The sequence below is a fragment of the Empidonax traillii genome, unplaced genomic scaffold, assembly GCF_003031625.1.
Source record: "Empidonax traillii isolate 1590-97213 ecotype Southwest subspecies unplaced genomic scaffold, ASM303162v1 scaffold817:size391546, whole genome shotgun sequence".
NCBI lineage: Eukaryota > Metazoa > Chordata > Aves > Passeriformes > Tyrannidae > Empidonax > Empidonax traillii.
Window position 1 is genome coordinate 53,861 of NW_020956010.1, and position 13,792 is coordinate 67,652.

General features: G+C 55.0%; 1 protein-coding gene across 2 annotated transcripts in view; it reads right to left on the reverse strand.

Annotated features, from left to right (window-relative positions):
- Positions 1 to 13,792, reverse strand: part of EPHA8 (EPH receptor A8) — a 47,333-nt gene that overhangs the window by 21,619 nt on the left and 11,922 nt on the right. For both annotated transcript variants that reach the window (XM_027901872.1, XM_027901871.1), the window contains exons 2-3: positions 12,078 to 12,142; positions 2,636 to 3,299 (exon numbers count right to left, since the gene is read on the reverse strand). In XM_027901872.1, the coding sequence (XP_027757673.1) occupies positions 2,636 to 3,299; positions 12,078 to 12,142 (729 nt within the window). The remainder of the gene's footprint in view (positions 1 to 2,635; positions 3,300 to 12,077; positions 12,143 to 13,792) is intronic.

The window sequence follows — 13,792 nt, forward strand, 5'->3', positions numbered from 1 at the left end:
TGTGGTTGAAGAGCCACTGTCCTCACCTGTCTGAGCTTCCTGTCCACCTCTCCATCCATCCATCCACCCACAGGACATGGTACACATGTCCCAGCTTTCAGCCTTTGAGGAGGTGGGCTACGGGTCCTTCCCTTCCCACAGAAGCAAAACCAGGGTTAACAAGCTCCCCTTTCCCATCTCTCTAATTGCACTGACCTTATTGAAATGGATCTCTTATTTGTCCTGCACAGCAGCTGCATATCAATAAGGTGAATTATGCTGATTGCCTCCTTATCTGATAAATTGCTGGGACAGATCCTTTTCTCTCCTCCTCTTGCTTATTCTGCTGTTTAGGCAGAGCTGTTGCTATTTGCTGTGTGTAAGAGATGTTAATGTGTCATGTGTGGACTGATGCATTTCAAGGAGGAAAGAGCAAGGAGTCTGAGGCTGTGGGTGATGGGGTGAGGGAAGCAAAGTCCTTCAGAACCTTGAAAACCGAGGGAAAAACAAGTGGGGCAACAGGGCTGTGTGAAATGAGCTTTCAGGTTCCTTCCAACCCAAACCAGACTGTGACTCTGTGACTCTGTAAAGGGGATGAGAGATAGAGAAGTTTCCCGTGTTCCTACACATCTTCACCCTGTGGCACCTCACCCTGTCCTTCCCAGCTCTGTGGCACAACCTCCCTTCTCCTCTGAAGGGCTGGGAACAGCTCTGGCTATGGTCTGGTTTCCTGAGCTGTCCTCCATCACTCTGGCAGGTCCTTAGAAAAATGAACGTTAAAAAGGAGGGGGAGAAACCTCTGCTGTTCAAACATCTTTAGCTTTGACAAATAAGGCGTCTGGCTGTGAAAGGCAGAAGGAAATTAATTTGGAATCACATTTTAAACACTGCCATAGAGGGAAAGTATCTCCTCTCTAATTTCCACACATCCCCCTGCCCCCCTCGCCCAAGCAAAAAAAAAATGAATTTCCCTGATATTTATAGAAAGATTATTAGGGCCACTAGGAGTGATTTATATCATCTCATCCCTGTGGCCGAGAATGAAAAATTGCAGGGGCGACAGCCGCTGGAATCCTGCTTTTGTCCGCCTGACAATTAAAACGGCTAATTTCCAACTCCAACAGATCTGCTGGTGTTATAAATCACTCCAGGAAGGCATTTTTTTTTCAGCCTGAAAAATGAACTCTGCCCAAATCGGGCACGAGATCAGAGATTTGCATCTGCTTGCTTTCATGTGTAAGTATGTGCACTCCTGCTCCACGCCCACCCACCAAAGGAGGTGAGGGCAAGGAGGTGCTGCCCCTGCTCACTTGATGTTGGGTCATCCAGCTGTGCTGGGAGCTGGAAAATGTGACAGGGAAAGCAGGAGGGGAAGATGACACTGAGGTCAGAGAAAGTCCAGCGACATTTCCATCCTGTTTCCGATGGCCTTGGGGAGTTTTGCTGGGTCTGGGTCCATCTCCATGCAGAAGGGCCACCTGGGAGCACATATTGGACCACACTGCCTCCTGTGCCATGCCTATGGTAGGAGCAATCCCACCAGAAAAGGGCAGGAGGGCACAGCAGCTCTCCCACAGCTTTTCTTGCAGGAGAGAACAAACCTGTCTGAGGAATCACAGGAAAATGAGGCAGCACAGATGCCACAGATTCCCTCAGTCTTCCAGCTTTGGGATCTGCTGGGGCAGAGACTGCAGTACAGGACTGCTGGAGGGGGATGCAGAAATTGGGTGTTTGGTCCTTCTGAACCAACTCACAGCTCTTTGCAGTGGTGGGGGCTGGGCCCAGCCCTCCAGGAGGTCCTTGCACCCCACACACACCTTCCACCCACTCTTTACCATGATGGAAGATGCTTTCCTATCTACCCCAGGATAACTCTGAAATCAACGGTCTCAGGCAGGAGGAGTTTGGGATAGAAGCCTTTTATTCTGCTCACCCTTCCCACTCTGTGTAGCTGGGGACCTGTGGGAGCCAGCGCCGGTCCCAGCAGCCCCTGGCTCTATTCCAGCCCAGCACTGGACGTCCTAACCTTGAGCCGAGTGTCCCTCAATCCTCCACTTGACATTTCCACGGAGCTCAAACAAAGGCCCCCCCCCACCCCCCATGCTCATGTTTGTGCTGCTCCCCCTCGCCGCATCCCACGGAGAAACCCAGCGCAAACAAACCTGTGTGAGGGGCTCTCCCGGGGAGCTCTGTGCACACACAGCCCCCCGTGCCAGCCGCACGCCTGCTGCTGGTCACCCCACCTCCTTATCGCAGTTTGTACAGCTCACAGCCTGCCCAGGGGGACCCCCCGGGAAAGCTCCCCACACCCCCGGGCGCGGGGCTCGGCAGCAGCCCCGGGAGGGTGAGGGATGGACGCGATGACCTTGCTTGCTGAAAGCTCGGTGTTTCTCTTTTCCTCCCTTTCCAACCCCTGCCAGCGGTTGGGGGGGTGTTCTGGAGAGGCCAAACAACACGTTTGAAAGCGCGAAGCCAGCCAGCAAAAGGGTTTGGGCAGCCCCTGGGCCTCCACAAGAGGCTGGCTGTGCCAGTTTTTGTGGGCAGGTGTCTGTCCCCAGCCCTTCCCCAAAGAGGCGAGAGCCCCTCGCAGCCATCCCTCCCCTCGCAGCCATCCCTCCCCTGGCAGGCACTGCAGGCAAGAAGCAGGGAGACTCACCCATGCAGGAATCCCGCTGCTCTTCGTAGCCAGCGCTGCACACGCACTTCCCGATGGGCACCAGCCACTCTCCCTCGGCGCTGCAGTACATTTTGGGGGTGTCCCTCTCCTCTGAGTGGCCCACGCACTCTCCCCGCACTTCCACCAAGGAGGACGAGTCCGCCCCGGTCACGGCCTCGGAGAAGGACGCCAAGTTCCTCACCGTGGCCGGGCACTTCTTGTAGTACACCCGCACGGAGACGATGGCGATGCACGCCCCAATGTCCTGGAAGGCCAGGTAGAACCCCCTCTTGCTCAGGGGCCCCACGCCCCTCACCTCCGTGTTCAGCTTCAGGCGCCGCACCCCCAGGTCCACGTTGGTGAAGCTCTCGTCCGCCGCGATCGTGTCGATCTTCATGAACTGGCTCTCCCGGGTGCTGGTGCCCAGGTCCCGGTCGGACTCCATGTAGTAGAGGTTGAAGGTCTCCTTGCAGGTGCCCAGCACGCCTGGCATGCTGTTGCAGTCCCTCAGCGTGAATTTGATCTCGGCGTAGACCCGCCGCGCGCCGTCCCGCTGGACCCAGTTGGTCCGCAGCCAGTTGTTCTGGTTGGGGGTCATGACGTTGCAGACCTGGTAGGTGTGGATGGGGCTGAAAAACTCGTCCATTTCATTGATTGAATCCCACTGCGGGACAGAGAGAGAACGGGTCATTCCAGGCGTCCCCGACCACCGGCTGAGCACAGAGCGCGCACGAGTCTGCTGTCTCCAGCCCCAGGATGAGCTCCCTCTGTTCCTGTGCCTGGCTGGGAGGTCCCTGCTGCCACAAGGCAAAGGGAAATGAGGAGGAGCAGCATTTAACCAGCACTGGTTTGGGCAGTGGCTCCCACAGCCCACCCTGCTGCAGCTCTGTGCGTGAGGTGCACCCTGTTCATTCCCGTCTGGGAACGCTTGCTCGAGGTTGATGCGCTGGCAGAGGCTGATGGCAGCGTGTGCTTGGGAGGGCTCCAACCCCCCCAGATCATGTCTGTGAGTGCCTTTTCTTGGTGCTCAGCCTGCCATTTGCAGCTGCAGGAACCTCCTGTGTGGTGCCTCCTCTGGCTCCCGCGCTGTCCGTGCACAAACTAAACTGGGTGCTTTCCATCTGGAGAAGGAGTTTCGGGGTGGGTAGCACAGGGTGAAGGGGAAGCATGCAGTGAACTACAGGACTTCCAGCGATAAACAGGGGCCTGTAGGGGCTCAGAGCCCCCTCCTTGCCTGCAAGGTGATGCCAGCGTGGCTCCTCGGTGTGAACCCACAGTGCTCAACCCAGCTGAGAGGCTGGATAGGGACTGGCCCTGGGAACACGGAGGGTCATGGCTTGGCAGATCCTGGGGGAAAATTCCATGTTGCAGTGGCAGTAGGGGGAGTCTGGGGAGGAGATGCTGGCAAAAGCAGGTTGCAGCAAGCAGGATTGCAACTGAGGGTGGTTTGAGCGAGTTTAGAGGGACAGGGATGTGGGTGTCACACAAGGAAGGGATGCTAAGTGGGTTTAACTTATGAGAAGTGAGAAGTAGTGATATTTTGAATACAAATGAGTTCCATAGCTGAGGGACAAAGTAGAACTTGGATGTTGGTGGCTACAGGACACTCTGGGCTCAGGCCTCCTTCTTGAACCTCAGTAACCCCTTGCCAGGACTCACAGACCTTCCCTTCTCTGGGAGCTTCCCACCACCTCTTCAGCTCACATTCCTGCCCAAACCAGGCACTCTGATCACCCCCCCCCCACCCCCGTGGTCTGGGACCCCTGAATTGTTACAGGAAAAGAGAAGGAGGTGGAGGAGCAGAGGAGAACTTCAAACCTTCTGACTTTTCCCTGGACTTAGGAACAGGCTTTGAAGATGCCTGAGCTCCACTCTCATGCCCAGGTCCAGCTGTGAGGGGCAGCCCCACTTGCAGTGCTGCAGAAGCTGGGGAAGATACTGGCACTGCTGCAGCAATTGCTCCTCTGCCTTCCAAATCATCATCTCTCTCCTCACTCCAACTGCCTGTGCCGTCCTGGGGTCCTGGCTCTGCCTGGGAGCTGGCAGGGAGCAGCCCCACCTCAGCACTGTGTGTACCCAGCTGTCTGGGGGGACTGGGGGAGCCAAGGAAAGCCCCAACCATGCCTGCAACAGAGCAGGAAAACAAATCTTTTAAGCAGCATCACAAGCACATTAAAATAAGCTGCCAGGCTTGCCCTGACAGGGCAAAACTGGTGTTTTCTTATGCAAGTGGTGAGCCGTGTTTCATTACAGACACAAACCCAACAGCAGTCCTGAGAGGAGGATGCTCAGCTCAGAGAGAGAGAGAGCCTGTAGCCTTCACCCCAGTGACCGTGGGAGCTGACCAGGATGCAGATCCACTGGGATAGGCACCTGCCAGCCTAGCTGTGTGGCCACCAGCGCTGCAGGGATAGGACACAGCTAGGAGAGGGCAGCACACCTCCAGAGCATGAGAGATACTGGAAAGATGTATCAGTGATAGCTGTAAGACAACCCACTCCCTTCTCCCCTCTTAGATGGGAATGTCCTTCCTCATTAGACCTCCTTGACCTGCAGCTCCTGGGGAGGTGTTGTGGTGCCTTCTGCTCGTGTGAGGGTGATCAGATCAGTCATTTTGGCGAGGGATATCTTCAAAACTTCCCCAGCATCTTGTGTTTAGGAGAAAACTCTGCTCTCAGCTCCTAAAGAGCTTAAAGTAACCTGGAACAGGAGGCAGCTCCAGGTGCAAACTAACACAGAAACCCATTCCAAGGGGAATGTGTCTGCAAAGGGGGTGAAAGTCAAGCCACTGCCAGAGGAGAAGAGTGTTTCTGGTTCGTTAAAAAAACCCCTTGTCTTCTGAATTCCAGAAATGCCAATTGTCCCGGGGTCACTGAGCTCAGGTGGACAACATGGAAAGGGGCCAGGCTACCGGTGTGCTTGGCTGGAGGGGTGAGGGCAGCACCCCTCAGCTTCTCCAGCCACAGAGACGAGCCTGCAGAAGGTGCTGTGACACCCAGGACACTCTCCTGCTGCTCGCCCAGGGCGTACAGCGGTGCTCAGGAGCGCGGGCAGAGCCAGGCACGGCACAGCCCCTCTGACTGTCCCTGCTCCCGCACCCGCCTGTGCACACGCTGAGGCTCTTCCGAGGGTATGGAAGTCGCTGTCGAAATTAATCGAGCACAAATTAACACAACATCTGCTTCCTGTCTTTTCCCTGCTGAGTTTCCCCGGGGGAAGTGAGGCAGAGCCGCGCATGGGAGGAGACACGCGGGGAGAGGGCAGAGCTGGGGGGGGGGAGTGAGCAGGGATTACCCTCCTGATGCTCAGCCAGCTCCCCTCGGCAATGCCCGTGGGGCCAGGGCTCTCCAGGAGTGCCCAGCGAGGGAAAGATGAGGTTATTTTTGTGCACCACAATGCTTTGGCTCCAGCTCGTGTGGTTGCTTCGGGTCTCCACACATTTACTTCTCCCCCAAGGTCTGGCAGGGGAGATGCAGCTCATGACTGCAGCGTCCCCACACCCTTGTGGCACTGCCAGAGCTGGAAGAACAGGGAGATAAAAATGCCCTCCACCTCCAAGAATCGGCAGCAGTCGGCATCAGCCCCATCTCCGCCCCCAGAGGTGAGCCTGGAGGGTTTGCATTTGCACCATCAGTCTTTCAAATGTGGTGCTTTTTTTGCACTGTCAGTTGTGTCCCGGGGTTGTGGGCAGTGCCTTGGGATCCCAGCCTGAGACCAGCCCAAAGCACCACACCTGCCCTGCAGTGAAAGCGCTCTATGGCTGGTGGAGATTGGAGGGGGGGCAGGCAGGCCACCTGAACTCGTGGCTTGGATGCCACAGGAGCATCTTCCCAGAATGTCACAAGGAGAGCAAGGTCCCATGAGCCCTGCCAGGTCCCAGGACCTGCAGGGTATTTGGGATCGTAGAATCCCAGAATGGTTTGGGTTGGAAGGGACCATTTTTTTTTCCTGCCATCAGCAGGGGCACCTTCCACTAGACCAAAGTGCTCCAAGCCCTGTCCAACCTGGCCTTGGACACTTCCAGGGATGGGGCAGCCACAGCTTCTGTAGAAAACCTGTGCCAGGGCCTCAGCATTCTCACAGGGAGGAATTTCTTCCTAATATCCAATCCAAATCTACCCTCCTTCAGCTTAAAGCCACTTTCCCTTACCCTATCACTGTCTGACCTTGCTAAAAGTCCTTCTACAGCCTTCCTGGAGGCCTTTGAGATGCTGGCAGGGGGATGGAGGGACCTGCTTCGAGCATTCCCATGACTGGAGGGGTTTCTCTGTGTCACCTCAGTTACAGGCTCCATGGGCAAGGAGAGGTGCCTGTGGCTCTGGGTACCACTGGGCGAGGACTGCAGGCCCTGTGCCCACCCCCAGCATCACCAGCTGGTGGGTTGAAGTGGTTTTATTAACCAAAGCTCAGCTCGGCCCCTCCACTGCGATAAGATCCCCCAGCGAGACGGAAATGAGGACATCATAATTAACATGGTGAGCACACGTGCTCTGGAGAGGGGGGGGAGTGGGGACGACACATGATTGCAATCTGCACTCAGGGCTTTTGCCTAATAGTTTAAATTAAAGTCAACACTGGTCGTAAAAAAAAAAAATAAAATAAAAATTACCAGATTATGAAAGGCAAAAGATGCAAACAGCAGATATGTGGGCAGCTGAGCAAGGTCTTAGAAGTCTCCCAGGGCCTGAGTGGCACAGCCAAGGAGAAGGAGGAGGAGAGGAGGATGGACTGTGTCTCCCTGGAGCAGCAGCTCAGCCTCCCACCATCCTTGCAGTGCCAAGGGATGAGGTCTCCCAAGCCCTGGGACAGGTTGAAGGAGGGATGCCAGGTCTGCCTGGCATAGCAATGCTCTTGTGGCCACTGGGACATCCCAGTGAGCCACAACACCTCCCCAGGAGCTGCCAGGTCCCTCACACCACTGTTACTGGGAGAGGAAAAAAAAAGAGAAGGATGTTATTGCAGCTATAAATCATTAGATGGGAGGCCTTAATGGAGATAATCCCCATGAAATCAGTCACTGCTGTGGCTAAGGAGGGATTTATCAGGCAGTTAACTACCCTGAGCTTCACTGCAGGTGATTAACTCCTGGTAGTGACCAGCATCTGGGGAATTAGCAATAACCCAGCATTTACTGAACAAGCACTGGGAGATGAGCTTTTATCTCAATTACTAGTCTAAATCTTTATTTTCCAATGTTCTCTTCCTACCTATATTTTTTTTTTTCCAAAGAAAATTAATTTCAACGCAGCTTGAGCCGTAACTTGCTGGTATTCCTGGATCCAGGCAGAGGCTTCAGCTTGGAAGAGAAACAGAAGAAATGCAACAAGGACATCGAAATGAGGGAGGGCAGAGACATGGCCTGGGCAGAAGGGGGAGCCCCAATATCTCTTGGTGCTCTGAGGAGAAAGAAATGACCCTGATGGGAGTTGCAATGGCAAGGACATGGTGCGGCTCGGACTGGGGGCTGGTGTTTTACAGGGTGGGCTTGGGGCAAAGGGTCCCCACGCTCTGTGACAGACAAGGCTCATCCAAGCCATGAACTGGTTGTTGGCTGCAGGAGCACAGCCAGGCAAAAGAAGTCCCCTGGTGCATGGGCTTTGCTCTGCAAACAGCTCAGTCCCGGAGCATTTACAGCATCGTGAAATCCCCGTCCCTGATGCGCAAACACTGCTGGGAAACAATCCTACAGGCTCATCTGTGCTCTCAGCTGGGTGTTTCGGCAAATCTGGTGCTGAAAGTTTTCTCCCTGAGCCCTGCAGGATGAGGGAGGAGCATTCTTGGCTAATTGTGCCCGGGGGCCTCAGGATACATCCCCTTCCGAGGAGCGGCAGGGGCAGAGATGGGGAGCTGCAATCCTCCTCTGAGGGTCTTTCCTGGTGCTCCCACCTGCAAAGCCAACATGTGCTGGACTTGATGACCCTGGTGGGTTCCTTCCAGCTCAGGACATTCAGAACATTCAGGTCCTGTGAGAGGTGCAGGGATAGCTGCCTGGGTAGCAGATGCCCACCAGCATCACCCCTCTGGGCTGACCCCAGCCCGTGCAGTAAGGGGGGGTGTTGTGGGGTCAGACCTCAGAGGTGCTGATGGGGAGGTCATGGGCAGCACGTGGTGGGCCTTTCTCCAGCACTCAAAGTGCTCTAATAAGCTTTTGCAAGGCGTCACTCAGGCTCCTCAGATACCCCGTGTCTGAACAAAACCGCTTCCTGTTTGACTTTGTAAATCAAAGCAGACGATACAATAATTATTAATAATATGTTGACTTATCTCATCAGCGTTTTAATTAGTCAGTAGAAAAGCAATTTGCAAAGGGGCCGTCCGGGGCTCCCTCTGATCCAGCGGGTCATGAGCCAGGCAAGGAGAGGGGAGAGAAAGGCACTGGGGCGTTGTGCTGGGGAGAACTGGGACACAGGGAGGTGTGGGAGGGGAAAGGGGGCAGCCTCTTTGACAGCACTGATAAGAGTTTAATTTTCAATGCAAGGGGAATTGTTCTGGGAAAGGAGCGAGCTGAAAAGCTCCTGGGAGACCTTTGAAGTCCTAATTGAGAGGAGCCGCAGCCTGCGGGACAGGGATGCTCCCGCTGACCCTTCCGCTTCCTGCACGTGTCTGCGGGGTGGAGGTGAGGGAGGGGGGGGGCTGCGATTAAACCCCTGAGCAGCAATAACAGCCAATTACCCCTCAGTTAATTGTCTGGCAAGAGAAAATGTCAAAACAGGCCAGGCATGGCTCCCTGATGGCCTGACACTGCCCAGGGCCTGGAGCTCTGCTGGCTCTCACCGTGCCCACTGCTCCCAGCCCCTGCTCCTCTCCTCTTGCCAAGAAGGGAAACAACCTGCCAGTGAGGCAAGTTCACTTTGCCCACAGGTGGGATGAAAACATCAGGACTTTGTGGGTGACACCCTTCCAGTGGACCGTTGCCCTGACTGTGTGGGCAGTTCTAGGATCAACCTGTCCAGAGGAAGAAACCCCTGACGCTGCTGCCTTTCCTCTGGCACCCCCAGAACACCCAGAGAGGTGGGACAGGACCTGCAGGTGCTGGAAAACAAAGCTGTAGGGCACTAAGGAGTGAGCTAGCACACACAAGTCCCTTCCTGAGGCTCCTCAGGCTGGGGACCAAGGCTCTGTGCCGCTTAGTGCCACGCAAAGACCCAGGCAGAGCTACCCACCTCCCACTGTCACCCCTGTGGTGGCCCTGGGGGAAAATGGAGATGTGGGTAAAGCAAAACAAACGTGACTTCATCTGGGGAGACAATGCAGGAGGATGCTGTGTCTGTCTATGGATGGCACAGATACCCTGTGAGGAAGTCCTGCACCCTTTTAATAAGTTATTATATTTATTACATTTATTACATTTATTATATTTGTTATTTTTTTTTATTATTATATACTTTTAGCAAACATCACGAATAAGATGGAGACTTTAGATGTGTTAGTGCTCAGGAGCTGCTGGTGAAGGGCTGCTGGGCATCTGCTGTGGAGGAGCAGCACAGCAGTGAGTGCCCTGAGACAGACACAGCACTCTGTGGTCACCCAATGCATGACACTGGACAGCCCAAATGGATACATCCCCTGGATTCATCCCCTGGATTTGTGAACGTGCAGTACAGGATGCTGCACCTTAACCACCCTACTGGGGTGAGAATGAGGCTCCTTTGGGCTCAATCCTTTGTCTGCTTTGGGAGTGCAAGGCCATGCCCAGAACAACCAGCTCGGGTGGATTCATCTTCACCCAAGTCCCCTTGGTGATGGGATGGGTCATGGCAACAAGCAATGGGCCTGGGGATGGGGCCACAGAGGCATCAGGAGAGCTGGACTCATGGAAGAGGATCCAGAAGGAGAGCCTTGGGCAGTCTGTGAGTGACAGAGTATCTGACTATGCCGAGGAATTGCCTAGGGAGCGATGAAAGGCAGAGCACTGGATGTGGACGGAGGAAAACAGCCCTGACTCACAGAAAAACCCAGAAAAATTCTCCTTCCCAGGGGAGCAGACTGGTCCCTGGCTCCCTGAAAGTGCATTGGGCTCCTCCAGGATGCCAGGATTCAGCAGCAGGGCTGAGAGGAGATGACAGCTGAGTAGTGACAGGACAGGGATCCACACACAACCCTATGGATGACCACGAAGAGGACAACATCTGCCTCGTGCAGGCAGCAGCAGAAGAAAGTCTGGTGGCTGGAGACAAAGCCAGGCAAACCCTCACAGCGATGGTTTTTTAACAGGGGCCTGTTAACAGCATCGCCACAGGACTGGCAGGATTTACCAGCACTGGCAATTTTGCAGCCAAGGATGTTTTTTCCTAAAAGCTGCTCTGAGAGCTGAATGAACTGACAGGTCTGAAGGCCTGTATTTATGCAGGAGATCACATCACATTAGTTCCGTGGTCCCCTCTGACCTTGTACCTCTCAATCTATTACACTCCCAGGATACTCATCGTTGCAGCAGCTAACTGCTAAAATTAGAGCTGAGTTAACGATTTAATATATTTACATATACGATAAAGCCTGATAGAAATCTGATCATTGGTATTATTATGAATTCACCGTTCTGATCACTCCTGCTCAAGCAGCGTGGGGACTGAAAGTCTCAAGCAACAGATCAATGAAAATTATTAGAGGCCTGGGAAGATTTCTGTGGGAGGTGGAATTGAAAAGATTAGGACCGTTTAGTTCAGAGAAAGGATGAAAAAGAACGGACACGAAAAATCAACACAGCAGAAACAGCCAGGTAGGCACCCCAATTTGGCACGTTTTGTGCCTGCAGCAAGCCCCACTGTGCCTTGCAGTTGGTCCTGTGGGTATTTATGGGATTGTTTCTGTTCCCTAAATGAATGAGAAAAATCCTTCCAGCCGGGTCACTCTGACATCTGAAACTCTTATTTCCTGAAAGCTGCTGCAGCAGGAAAACCTGGGTATGGAAATGCAAGTGAAGGGGGCACGGGGAGAGGATCCAGCCAGTGTAGATGGCAGGTTCACATGGGGGTCACCACCCTAACATCCCTCCTGGCCACGCCACAGGGCTGTGTGTCTGCATCCCCATTCCACAATAAAGAACTATCTGCAGGGGAGGCCTCCCTGACCCTCTTGCCCAGTTCCCACAGAAACTCCTCTGATTACAGGCAGTTGGGAGCTTCCCAGGTGTTTATGGATGTTCCCTCTGATGCAGCAAGGAATGAGATGCTTCTCAGCATGAGTCCCACCTCCTGATTCCCCTCAAAACTCAGGACATGGTGACAATCTCATCCCTAGCAGAGGACGTAGAGGGTTGAAACAGCTGCTTCCCACTGCCAGTCTTTTAGGCTGGCACTTTCCCACCAGACTTTGTTCCATCAGCACTGACCTGGGGGCTGAGATGTCCATTTCCTGTCCATCCCCTGACCCCCTGCCACGGGGGCCCACGGTGACCTGTCCCACTGGGTGCCCTCTGTGCCAACAGCCGCTTCATACTTACCCCATGCGAGGGATAAGTCATCCAGCCCCAGTCCCCCGGGATTGTTGACGTGTCTAGCAAGTTCACTGGAAAACACAGGAGCAAAAGGCTGTGTTAGAAAGCTTTGTCCCCAACAAGTGATGCTGCCCAGAGCTAGTCGTTCAGGGCAGAGCTGAGTCCTGGCTCTAGGACAGAGCACTTTTGGAGGAGAGGGGGCTGCAAACAGCAGGTTGGAGGGGATGAAAAGCGAGAAGGGGCCGTGGAAACAAACTTCCAACACCAGGTTGTCAACCATTCCCACCTTGGGCCAACGCTGATGCAACCGGAGCATCGTCCCTCAGTTGGACACTTCTCCTCTGGAAGCCCTTTAGGCTCAGCTCCCTCCCAGCATCCCTGGTTTGAAGTCTGTGCTCCTGCAGCTGCTGTAATTGCACACTGCAGTGCCCAGCTCCAGCACAAAGTGACCCCCCACGGTCCTGGCCGACACCCCACTGGAGAGGTCCATCAAAGCCAACCCTTCCAAATCCCTGCCACCACTGGGAACCCGGCTTAACGAGGAGCCACGGGCAAACTGCAAGAAGAGGAGAGCGGCTTGTGTTGGGGGGGGGGGGGGGGGGGGGGGGGGGGGGGGGGGGGGGGGGGGGGGGGGGGGGGGGGAGGGGAGAAGTGAGGATGCCTTTGAATGTGCTCAGGAGCTTCCTGTGGAAACCTGGGCGGTGTCAGCAGTGGGGGAAAAGCAGGATGCCACGGCCCTGTTGCCTCGGAGTTATCCGAGCCCCGCACGCAGATCCCGCAGCACCAGGCTGAGGAGAGCCTTGCCAGTGCCTGATAACCCCCTGACTTGCTCAGCAACTGGGGAAGGAGCCCAAGCCCCAGCTCCACAGTGCAGATTCAGAGGGAGGGAGGCTTGGGAGAGGTTGCCCTGACCCTTGGGAGTGAGTGCAGGGGGCACCAACACCAGGCTCCCCGGTGCCTCCAGCTTTCCCCGCTGCTCTTTGTCCTGCAGCCACCCAGTAAGGTCAGTCCCCTCAGGATGCTGCATCCATGCTGTGTCTGCCTTTCCTCACCCTTGAGCAGCTCCAAACCGGCCCTGGAGGCACCTTGTCACAGCATCCCTCTGCAGCACTGGGGCTGGACTGGCTCTGGAGGGACTCTGGTCTTTCTGCAAGGACCAGCATTGTCGCAGAGGGGCCAGGGCACGTCAGGACAGCGGCTCCAGCCCCGGCAGAGCCCGAGCTCAGCGTGAGGCTGGTCCCTGCAGCCCGAGGAACGGGTGCCACTTTCATTTACTATTACCAGGCAGGGAAGGAGAAGGGGGGGAGAGAGGAGCAGAGACGTGAGCTGGCTGTGAAACACCCGTACGTCATGCTTCTGACAGAGCAGATTAGGAGCTTTTGAGGCGTTTATTAATGTTAGCAGAACAATTTGAAAGAATTTCCAGGGTTTCTTGTGTGGCTCCATTGGCCCAACAGCAGGCCGAGCCCCTCCACTCCCCGCACGGCTCTGCTCCCACTGCTAAAGAGGCCCCTTGCCCTCAGTATGGAGTAATTACCTCGGAGATCTCAAATCCATTTTTATTTGTTATTGTTAATCTGAAGATTTTCTGCCTATTTTCCCTGGGTAATTCGCCCAGCAGGAGCCCAGGTTTGGGAGTTCCCCTGCTCACAGTGCAGGAGCATGGTCCTGGTGACCCTCAGCAGGCAGGTTGCAGGGAGGGGACGGTTTTCACAGACCCT